At 38.7% G+C, this 11,831-nt stretch overlaps 1 protein-coding gene across 5 annotated transcripts; it reads right to left on the reverse strand.

The window, feature by feature from the left end:
- Positions 1-364: 364 nt before the first annotated feature.
- Positions 365-10,426, reverse strand: GSG2_1 (Serine/threonine-protein kinase haspin). Of its 5 annotated transcripts, XM_051210616.1 has the most exons (12): positions 10,340-10,426; positions 10,217-10,291; positions 10,086-10,140; positions 9,621-10,046; positions 9,342-9,575; positions 8,962-9,053; positions 8,758-8,922; positions 8,657-8,722; positions 8,456-8,621; positions 4,614-4,845; positions 2,342-2,444; positions 370-893 (listed from the first exon to the last, which is right to left on the reverse strand). In XM_051210616.1, exons 3-12 carry the CDS (start codon positions 10,101-10,103, stop codon positions 671-673), a joined length of 1,725 nt encoding a protein of 574 aa, XP_051070628.1. In that variant the 5' UTR covers positions 10,104-10,140; positions 10,217-10,291; positions 10,340-10,426; the 3' UTR covers positions 370-670. The 5 variants fall into 5 exon arrangements, with proteins under 5 accessions (XP_051070626.1, XP_051070627.1, XP_051070628.1 ...); XM_051210618.1 differs by having other exon boundaries at positions 365-893; positions 9,342-10,046; positions 10,082-10,140; XM_051210620.1 differs by having other exon boundaries at positions 402-893; positions 9,342-10,046.
- Positions 10,427-11,831: the final 1,405 nt, after the last annotated feature.

Here is an 11,831-nt window from a genome sequence, read left to right on the forward strand (position 1 = left end):
GCATTACTATAGGCTGGATTACCACTTCTAGATCTTTAAGTTAGTTTGTATGGTTCAGTCGTCCCACCTCTTCTTGATGAGTCCACCGATTGACTCGTTATTTTCCTGATACGATAGGCACCGTGTGGTGCTCTTGATACCTAGGAAAAATATTGACTAGAATTTGGGCTCAGTGGGCGTTGTACGCCTCTATTGATCTGCTGTACTTTAAGGAAGCACGAATAGTTGGTTAACTTCAAGTAGCAAGAAAATAGTATGTGCCGTTCCATAAAGTCAGAGTGAAAAGCCGCCAAACTAAATATCCAGTTGTGGCATAATAAGTGGAAGTCAGCGGAAGCGCTAACACTCGTAACCAAACGATAAGTAACCTGGCAAATGAATATTTGATCATACAAAAGCGGTTTCGAAACGAGATCTATAAAAAATATCCAAAACTAACCACAAACATAGAACAAATGTCAAGGGACCGGAAAAATTGCTCTAAAATTACCGAACTTCATGATACGAGTTCTCAAAAAGCTAACGTTCCTCAATGTGAATGGGAAGAGTTCTACTTTACACATATCATTTATCAAAACAAAAGGGTAGAGTTTCGTATGAAAGATTAGAAAGCGGAAAGAATCTAAATAGGAACGATCTCAGAGGTTTTGGGAAATTCGTCAAGTTCCTGTTAACCGATTCGACAAGCATCGAAGTAGAAACTCGAGCTCACAAGTTGTGTGGCAGAATTATAATCACCTGCTAGTATCATGTCATATAATGCGCGCAGTTCAGATTCCACAGGTTGAGAATCAGGATCACGTCTGGGATAAGATGTTTCGTTTAAAAGTTTTCCCATAAGATAATGAAGCCAGTAAAGATTGGAACTTGGATGAAAGGGGCGCCAATCATTCCTGTAATACAAAGTAAATAAGATATTTAGTATTATGATAATGAGTAAAAGTTATAACTGTAACTGCAACCTTGTGCAGGCTCTCTACTCTAACACTACTGGTCGAGTCGAAATCTATGCGGAACTCTTATCGGAGTCGATAACTTCAAGTGTTCATCAGGGTTGTCTGCTTTCCCCACTTTTATTTAACTTTGTCACATACATCCCTTTAGAGTTAACGCACTCATTGTCAGACTTCCCAAAGGTCGATTTTCTACTAAAATACTCACTTGTTGACTTAAAGTACACAGGCGATATAGTTCTACTTGGTGCAGACGCTGACAAAATGCAGCCTTTTGACCACTAAACAACAATGGAAGCATGTTTGAGATGAGATTCTCACCTCCGAAATGCAGAATGTTGCTTTAGGATTGACCTGCATCAGCGCTTGAACTTATGATAGAAAGTGAAGTGGTTGAGTACATCGACCGCTTCAATTATCTTGGAAGTTTCATTGTTCCTGATGGTCTGGTGTCTGACGAAATCTTGGTACGAATTCAGGGAGCTCGATTGGTCTTAGCCAACTTGCGCTACTAGTGGAGTAGGCAAGGTATTCGTTTGCCAACCAAAGAACCAGTTTATAGTGCAGTAGTTTGCCTCGTTCTACTTTATGGGTGTGAAACATGGCCATTAAAAATAGATCTTCGTAGGCTACGGGTATTCGACCATAGGTGTCTGCGAAGTATTGTCCGTGTATTTCGGGACCACCGAGTAGACGATTCCTGGCTTGGGAATATGGTACTAGGTGAGGATGGCAAATCAATTAAAGAGGTAGTAAATCTTCATCAACTGACGTGGTTGGATCATGTGTTCAACTATTACTTACCTTGACGTTGAACGATTCCATTAAGCCGTCGATAATCGGAATGACCCAAGTGCAGACTCCGAGTGACATGGCTCAGAATTGTTCGTAATGGCCCAAGTGTATCAACTCCTTGTATCCCCTTTAGACGCTGAATCACGGAATCTTCACTTTTCCAATATCTAGTCTTTTCTATGTTATGTTTGAAATATTTTGTGTTCACCATATATACGGTGAATTTCAAGACATGAGACATCAATAAATGTGAAACTTAACTTGGAAACAATACCTAGTCGTAACAAATTTATGGATCATTGGGACTGAGTTTTTAGTACACGTTCAGTGTATAGCTCCCAAATCAAATGGTTTATAACTAGTCTGTTTTCACTAATTTATGACTTCTGAAGGTTTATAAATAGATGTATCGCGGGGTGGAGTGCTCATCCAATTGTAACAAATGCGTTAATGGCTACCATCACTAGATACTAAGAAAGTATTACGAAGCCTAAATGCCCACTAATTCTGGGAAGTTATGCATGTAAATATACGACGAAATGATTTTCACTTTAAAAAAACGTATGAAAACAAATATGTCACTTATAGCATACCCATTGTTTTTGCGCATTATACGGTAAATGTCAAATTGATAATCCCCTTCACACTCAAAAATTTCTGGTGACTCTGACATATCAACGTAAACAATGTTGCCTTCTAAAAATTAAAAAATCAGAAGTACACGAGAAGCGATGTAATTTCTTTTCAAGCTACCCAAGGAAAAAGGAAGTAATGTAAATGCTAAATTGAAGCCTGGTGGCCCATATAATACCGTCTGATCACTAAGTAGTAAGAAACTGTTTTGTGATGTGTGAGATGTCGAATATTCGAAAATAATCGTTGGTAAACATTCACGGTTCCAAAAGAAAACATCCCATTGGAAATCTGCCTCCATATTTGTTTCCGGTCAAAGGAAACTTACTGCTTTTAATTTAATAAGTAACTTTTAACAATAAAAGAAGGTCCAATCCCAGAGTATGAGATTTTTAGAGACAATCGATTGTGGTAATATTTTGTACTGAATGTATACAACAACAAAAGTATCAACTCACAACAATAGTTAGCAAGATTCAATGTTAAACGTGAGAAATATAACTAAGTGGAACGCTTTTGCGAAACTTTAGTCATTTTTTCAGAAACTAAATACCGCTTAGTACTACTAATGGGATTAAGAATGCGAGAAAGTTAGACAATATGTACATCATACGGTTATTTCAGTCTTATCACTACCTTCAGTACAGTCAAGTGAACTAGTAATAAGATCAAAGGACTGTATTTCTTACCAGGTTGTTGTATTAAATTTCGCCATAACAATATTTATGTATATTAACATTCTCAAGTCAACCCAACGAACTGCCTAATGACTATCCTAGTTCTTGAATAATTAAATAGTGTGCAAAGCAGTAAGTCCCAGATTCGAAATCCTCACCATCTACTTAGGTTTAGGCAATACGGTAGATGATTAACCCTCACACCTAGTGTGCTTAGTGAATGAGCCAACTTGTGAAACCCTGAAAAGTAACAAACGGTTACAACGAAATCCATTTTGGTGCAGAATACATTACTAGTTTTTCACCACTTTAGTTAGTATGACTTGATCTTTATATGGATTAACTTTGAATTCTATTTGGTGAAAAATCATATATTAAGGACAAGTTCCATGTGATCCACGGGAATTAGCATCTACGCTTTGTTTTATTTCTAGTCCTCACTGTTGTTTGCGTTTATTCGGTATTTTACTTTAATAGTAAAGTGGCGTGTAAAATTAGGGATTAACTATTCTGTCTAGAATCGCGTCTATAGCTGGGCTGCACCAGGGTTCACCTACGGCTTTTCCCCCAAATGCACTAAAACGGCCGAGGGTGGAGGACGTTCGCTTCCCCTCAGTGCCTTCTCGTGACTGGAGTGTTCAAAGAAAAAGTGAGGATGGAAGGCGAATGTCCGGTGCTTGAACCAGACTGGTCAATATTGCAGGAGACATCTAAGGGAGTTGGAAAAGTCTGACTCCAAACCACAAATCACAGTATCTCCCGACGTTGCTCAACTGTCTCGTGGATGATGACTACGACTTAAGGAAATACCCCCATAATTTATATTCAACTATTTAGTAGCATTATTTTTATTTTAGATTCCATCACTTATCTATTTACTTTCACTCCCATTTTGTGTATTCCTTTCCTATATAAAGGAAATCAGGTCACCAACTGGTCGACAGTTGAATGCTACCACTGAATACGAATTTCGAATAAGCCTTCCTGAAACCATGTGTCCCATCCAAACTAACCTGTTTAGTCGGGTTATGATAGTCCCATGCTGTGAAAAGAAGTTGTACAGGACTAGTGTCTGTCGATTATTTACGACTCTTTGGTTGAGGTCCTAGAGTGCAACACAATTGGCTTGACATGCCATCAGACATGACTCATAACGGTCAGTGGTGATCCTGCTGTTATTCCTTTTACTTTCTCCATATAAGTGAGAGGACCTTGTACTGAGAGAATTTTACCTGGTTGTATTCTTCCCAGTAGAACTGCTTTTACCATAATTCTTTGCTCTATTCACTTATTGTTTTTCTCTTTATTATACTCATCTTCGTTCGTTTATCTCTTTACAACCTGACTTTCTTTTGTACCAATATATGTTCAAATAAATAAATACTATAGCTATTAAGAACATCCATATGATATAAAAATACTCATTAAAATGGACTAGGTACTACCTGGAGTAAATAAGATACAAAAAATCCTTTGATAGTGTTCCAAGTATAATAGTGAATAGAACAAAACATTCTATATGCGTATCGAGAAATACGTAAAAAATAATCCGTACCATGACAAAGACGGGATACTGTGAAATCAATTATTGTAACTTGTATTCCTTCAGTGAAAACGACATAACTCACTCCCCCAACGCGATAGCGCAGTTTCCATTGTCTAGTAGGTCGGACCAATACATTATGCCAATGTAAGTCTCTATGTTCAAATTGAAGAGCAGATTCAGCGGCAGCCAAGGACAATGCTATCTGTTCAATCACAGAACGAGCTTCACGACAAGTGTTGAACTTCATAAACACATAAATGTAACATCGATGAAAAGCATATAGTACTAAAATCACTAAGATCAACTGAGTATACACAAATAACAGCTGGGAGTACATTTTTCATGTTTATACGTGATAATACTGCTGTGATGAAAGATTCTGCGTATAACACAAGTAATATCCAAATTACCACTTAATTAAATTACTGACGAGATCTGTACTAACATATATAACACCTGATTCAATCAAAACTTCTACTTCCCAGGATACTGTCCAAACACAGTCAAGAGTATTGTTTACCTACTGATGTTGAGTTCAAACTGCATATGTAACCACAAGACAAATATTTTCACTCAGCTTTAAGAAACATATAAATAGCAATGGTAAGTAAACTATGGTACAAGTTTCTAAATAAATATAAATCATTGCGATTTGAGACTGTGAAAACGAGAAAGTCGGTCCTCAAATTGGGAATAGTGAGTATCAAAGAAAGTGAAGTCCACTAAAATTATTTTGGTTCTTCTAACCTTTTTTCACTTTGTGTCAACAACCTCGTTTGGGGCCTTACTAGATTTACTGCCAGTTCTAAGCCCGGATAAAGGAGGACTGGGCATGGGGCTAGAAACCCCATCTCGCAGAAAAGAACCTTGCTCAAAAAACGCTAACCAGAAAAAAGTTTCACCATCTAAACTTTTCCTTAGGAGTTGGAAGTTCTTCATTTTGAATAGTTATCACACCTCATGGCGATAGCCGAGATTCTTAGAAAATCACGAGGCCGATGCTGCTCCTGACAACCAGAGCAACAGTTAATATAGGTACATAGGATCTCCGCACAATGTAGGAGACCGGGAGGATCATTCTAGTAGCGGCAGAAATGATAAGATATAACCTGTCGACTCTTGAAACAAGTAAAACCCATTTGACGTAAGCTGCGGGAGAGGTGCTGTTGTATTCTGGTCATGAAGAAAACGCCTCGCATACATAAGAAGTTGCGCCGATGCTCTCCAAAGAAGTGCGGAAAGCACCTATGGGATGCGAATCTCATGGATCCATGATCCTCGAATCATCCTTCAAAAAAAGAAAGAACAGATTACAATGAATATCACCTAGTGCTATGGGCCACTAACGATAGCAGTGAAGGCGATAAACATCAGTTTAATGAGACTGCAGTCGATTGTAGAGGTACCTAGGGAAGGAAATAACCATACTGATGGGAGACCTAGTCGCCAACGTCGGAATGGACATCATATATGGAGATATCATGGGACGATATTGACTAGGAAATAGAAATAAAATGGTGAGGGATTTGCAAATTTGTGTTTTTAACAAAATGCTTATAGGTCTCACTGGACCACATTTGAGAGAATCTGGTCGATCACATTTGCATCAGAAGGTTCATGGAAGACATAGCAAAGAGAGGAGTTGTTATAGCCTCAGATCACCACCGGGTGGTGGCCAAGCTGAAACTGAAGCTAAAGAAGCACTGGACAGAGAGCATAACAAACGTCTAGTGTAGCTTTCCTTAGAGCTACCAACAAACTCAGAGAATCCAAAATAGCTCTCAGAAATAAGTCCGAGGCCTTACAAAATCTACTTAAATGAAAAGAAACTACTATGGAGAACAAACGAAAATGAACTAAAGAAGCACTAACTTCAACATGCCTGGAGGTTCTGGACCACACCTAGAATCTTCATAAGGAATGGATCTCTATCGAAACCTCATCGGACATCAAGGCAGCACCTACAGACCTTCCTGTAGATGTCACTCCATGAACAATTGAAGAAACCAGCATGTTCATCAAATAAATCAAGACAGGGGAAGCATCATAACCTGACAGCATACCAGCTGAAGCACTGGAGGCAGATACAGAGGTAACTGCAAAGATGCTCCATGATTTCTTCAGAAAGATTTGAGCGGGATGACAAAACCGACAGACTACACAGAGAGATACCTCAGGAAATCAAAGAAAGGAGACCCGGTTAAGTGGAGCTACGGAGGCGTAACACTACTACTAGTACCAAACAAAATCTTCAACGAAGTGTTGTTGAACCGAATGAAAAATCCAGTGGACGATCAATTTTGATACGGATCAACCATGTACCGAAAAAGTCGAGACACAACGGATCAGTGTCGAACAGTCAATCGAATGGGACTAATCACTAAGCATCAACTTCCTTGACTAAGAAAAAGCATTTGACAGGGCAGATAAGAGAACATTATGGAACCTCTTCGACACTGGTGTACCTAAGATGGTCATTATCATACGGAGTTCCTACGACAGACTACAATGCAGTCCTGCATAGAAGGCAACTAACAGATGCATTCCAAGTGAAGACCAGTGTCAGACGAAGCTGTTTACTCTTTCCTTTTTGTTTTGGTAGTTGACTGGATTGTGAAAACGTCCACATCTCAGTTGACAGCTTGGATGTAGCTATATGACTGGTTTTGTAGATGTTCTAGTTTTTTCTACTCCATACACAGCAACCGGTCCAGGCGAAGACAGTCAGTGTAGCAGCAGCCCCTGCAGCACCAGGTTTCAACATTCACAAAGAAGAGAGCAAGATCCTGAAATACAACACAACAAACTCCAACCAAATCACAATTGAGGGAGAAGCTGTGGGAGAGATCGAAACTGTTATGTACCTGGGCAGCATTATTGATAAAAGCGGGGGACCTGGTGGAGATACGAATGCATAACTTGACAAAGCAAGGGGAGCATCCCTACAATTGAAGAACGTCTGGAATTCAAAACAACGGTCAGACAACACCCAAGTCAGAATGTTTAATACAAACGTCAAGATAGTTCTACTGTACGGAGATGAAACTTGAAGTACTACAACTATCACCCAAAAGGTACAGATATTTATATACAGCTTTCCGCGCAATAAACTTCATATCCATTGAGCAAACATCAGCAATAACCTCACTTAAGCAGAGAAACAGCTTCCAGCTGAAGAGAAAATTAGGAAAAGACGTCAGGGCTAGATAGACCAAACTACGGAAATTGTCAAACTGCATCAGATGGCAAGTCCTAACCTGGGATCCTTAGGGTAAAAGGGAACGGATACTAGATAAAATACTGTGTCGAGAATTAGAGGCATACATCAAAATAATGAATAGCGTTTGGAAACGACTGAGATCCCAGAACAAAGTAGGTTGGAGATTTCTAGTCAGTGTTCTGTGCTCTATGAGTAACAGATGTTTGTGCTGACGGTTAGTGGTGCTTTGGTAAGATAAAAATTCATGGTAAAATTATTAGTGGGCATTAAATGGTGAGATAGTACGATTAGTATATTCCAAAACGCTATTTAGTAACCGGTACTGTGAAGTGGGTTTTTCTAGTCAGCAAATTAGAAACACTATAGATCATAACTCCTCTCTTTGGTAGATTGCTCAAAATAAAACCTAACATTGAGTCGGCGAGCAAGATGATAGTACACAAATACCCCGAGTCACAGGAGTTACAACCAGAAAATCTGGTGGTCTGAGATTAGAAAGATGGCCAGATTTGGAGACAAGAAGTATAACTACCAGCCGTATAGAAATTCTAAATAAATGGACTTAGTATACAGTTGACGTATGTGTTACTACAATTACGTAGCCTTGCAAATTCCATGTAATTATACTTACTCGTACATTGGAAAGTGGTTCTCCAGCGAATTCAGACTCTAAAACCATCCATTGTTGTTCAGCAGGTAAGAAGTCCAGACATTCGTTATCTGAACCCCGTTGGTTTTCATATTTTCTCCAACTTGAAGCTAAAGCCTTAGGTAGTTTTCCTCGAACAACAGTTGCTCTAAAAATGAAGTGAGGTGGTGTACAAATATTTACCTCTTTAGCTGAGCAAAATTGACTGACCGGTTACGTCGATACTTGTATGCAAGCTCACTTAACTTCCTAATGATGATTCAAAATAAACACCTTAAACTTACTGCGATACGAACACTTCAGGATAAACTTCTCCAAATTTCATTTGCTTCTCACCATTGACAAGATTTTCCCCATCCACAGGGAAGATTTTGACCACATTGCCTTTCGGTGACTGAAATACTTCACCATATACACCCTCGCCAATTTTCACCATACTTTCAATTATTCTATGAACAAAATTATGAACTTATAAGTGAGTATCATACGTGTGGTCAAAATATTCATCGAATGACTTGATCTCAGTTTGGCCGCATAACCGCAATAATTTTTCCAGGGGATCACCCACTACAGATTGATTCTGAAAATTAGAAATTATTAAGGGAAAGTAGCTAATTCAAGAAGCTTATAATCCACTAAAACTATCAATTGTCATAAAGTATAGAAATATGGTTAGAGTGAATACAAAGTCGAAATGCTGAATTACGTAGACCTGTGAACATTCTGTTTTAAGACAAATAGCTGATATGAATCTCGAAGCGTCACTACAAAGTGGAAATTAACATACAGTAACTAGGCTAGGCTATTGACCACTCACATAACATCGATAATGGACATTTTAAACCACATAAATAAAGCTCTTACTTACAAGTAGTGAATCGGAGGATGCAGGAGAAAGATCGCAGCCATAAGACTGGCCTAATTCTTGAACGTCGAACTCCATGCGCCTTCTGTTTAGTCGCTTTAGCTTAGCTGCCTGATCTTTTCCAACTGAACTAAACCTTCTTGGAGAGAACAAGGGTAGCAACTCTCTTGAAGCCTTTGTTTCTGTCTGTGATCCATCCGCCAAACTGCTACTACACGAACCGACGACTGAGTCAGACTGTATACAAGAACAAGACTGAACTGGGAAACGTTCCAGCCTAACCTGTAATATGGCATTCGGAATAGTTTGAATGCTGCGTCGGTGACTGCTTCGCAAAGTACGTTTTTGGATGGCAACTGGACTTGTTTTGACACTACACGAACGTGTTAGCCGGGTAGTAGTTTCACTTGAATCTCCAGGTACTTTAAGTCTTCGAACAAGCGTTGAGACATTTGTGGATTCATTTATTGTATTCATTGGATGGATGCTCCTTAATGGGAGTACTCTGGACCTAGATGGGGAACTGTTTTTCGGTGCCGAACAGAGGCCATTGTTCTCTTTATGCGATGAGGTCGAGTCAGATCGCCGTGGACGCTTAGCTTGACGCACACAGGTATTGGAGTCACAGTCGATACCTACGTTACGCTTAGAGCGGTTGTTTGGCAAATTCCTAAGTTGATAACCCGACTCACCTACCATTTCACAACCCTGAAAACTATGTTTAACTAAAAACACAAGTTCACCAACATGACGTCCAAAGACCATTTCAGAGCGTAGTAATTTCCGTGCATTTATGGATTGCCTAAAACACAGGATTCATATATTAGTTACATCGAAGAGTGAATTCTGTGCAGTGATCACACAGATTATGAACTTACAGGACCCTCAGCACCTGGTTGGCGAAGAAGTTGCAACGCCTTACGATTGATTTGATGCACCGCAATACAGCATATCTTAACATTATGTGCAAACCATAGAGAAATCAGAAAATAGAATTTTACTTCAGAAGGAACCTTTTGGATTATAGTGACTCCTTATTACTAATCACGAGACAATCCAGGTTGGTCGAAATAAACAAACGTCGGCGGAAAATTAAATGTGATCAACATTATCACATCAACTAAGTGTATCATCGACCGGGACAACGGTCATGTATACAATGAATTTATGATGATGTAGTTTTTATTGAATTTCGCGAATTTTGCTGTGACTGTAAGCTTTATTCAACTTGTTGTGCTGTATTACATCGGGCAAGTGTATTATATGCTGGGATGATTCCCTCAAGTTATAGAAAACTTAATAATACTCGTGGTTATTTTTAATTATACCGTCAGGGAATAATGGAGAAAGATTTCGAGTTAAGTTTGATTCTGGCAGTTGTTCTGTAAACCACATTTTGATTTCTAAATGACTGTAGTCTTCAATGTGGGAGAAATATCGTTTATTTCTTTTTGGGTAAATCTTATTAGCTTCAAGTCTTTTTGGGGCTATATAGGTTTAAGTATTCATAGTCAGCAACCTAGATAAACATGTCGGTTCAAATGAAACGACAATTGCGAGACCTTTCCAGTTTAGTACAATTAATTGTCGTATAATTCAGCTTAGTCAATACAATAATAGTACTTAAGGGGAGTGGTAAAGTACGTAAGTTTAGTAACTAGGGCTACTTAATTTTTCATTGCCGTTAGTATCGTTGAGTGTCTAAATTAGAAAACGATCAGTAGGAGATTTTGTATACACTACTTTGTTACTAGATCCCGGAATCTGAAGCTGAGAATTTACAACTTCTGCAGTGCATAAGAAATCGGGGATGTGACAATGATGTGTCATATTTATTGCATTCCCCCCGCCCCAACTTACCACTAGTTCACTTCATTAATAAATTACAGGTGATGCACCAGTGATAAAATAGTGCACAGTTTGGAAAAAAGGTGATAATTATGTTCGGTGTGAGTTTGCAGACTATACGTTCGAGTATGGCCTTATTTCAAGATAACTACTATTAAACGGTTTGCCTGACTTTAACATCGACAGATGGTTAACCAACTGGCTGTGTTGTTACTTTCTTAGAAAAGAGCACTATATTGTCCTAGAATGGCAGCGTTCTACATCTTTATTAAATGGAACTGGCCGTGGATTAACAGTAAAAACTTTTCAACAATTGGCACTATTATTTTATCACATACTAATTCGTTGTATATCTTCCCGTCAAACGAGACGCAAATACATTAGAATACATGAATTAAAGCTAAAGAATAAGAGCTTCACAATACAGTATTTAGCACATACTGTGCTTTGCACAAGTTGTGAGAGCTAGTCTAACCTTTAACTAATATCCGTGATATTAGTAAAACACAGTCGTTTTAGATATTTACTTACTTTACGTACATGTGTACATGCAATTTCTTTGGATTCACAGCCACTTCCACTATTTATAGGTTGCTTGTTTTACTCTTTTGCTCCAGAACGAATAACAAGGACTACAGCTTTGCA

The sequence above is a fragment of the Schistosoma haematobium genome, chromosome ZW, assembly GCF_000699445.3.
Source record: "Schistosoma haematobium chromosome ZW, whole genome shotgun sequence".
Classification (NCBI taxonomy): Eukaryota; Metazoa; Platyhelminthes; class Trematoda; order Strigeidida; family Schistosomatidae; genus Schistosoma; species Schistosoma haematobium.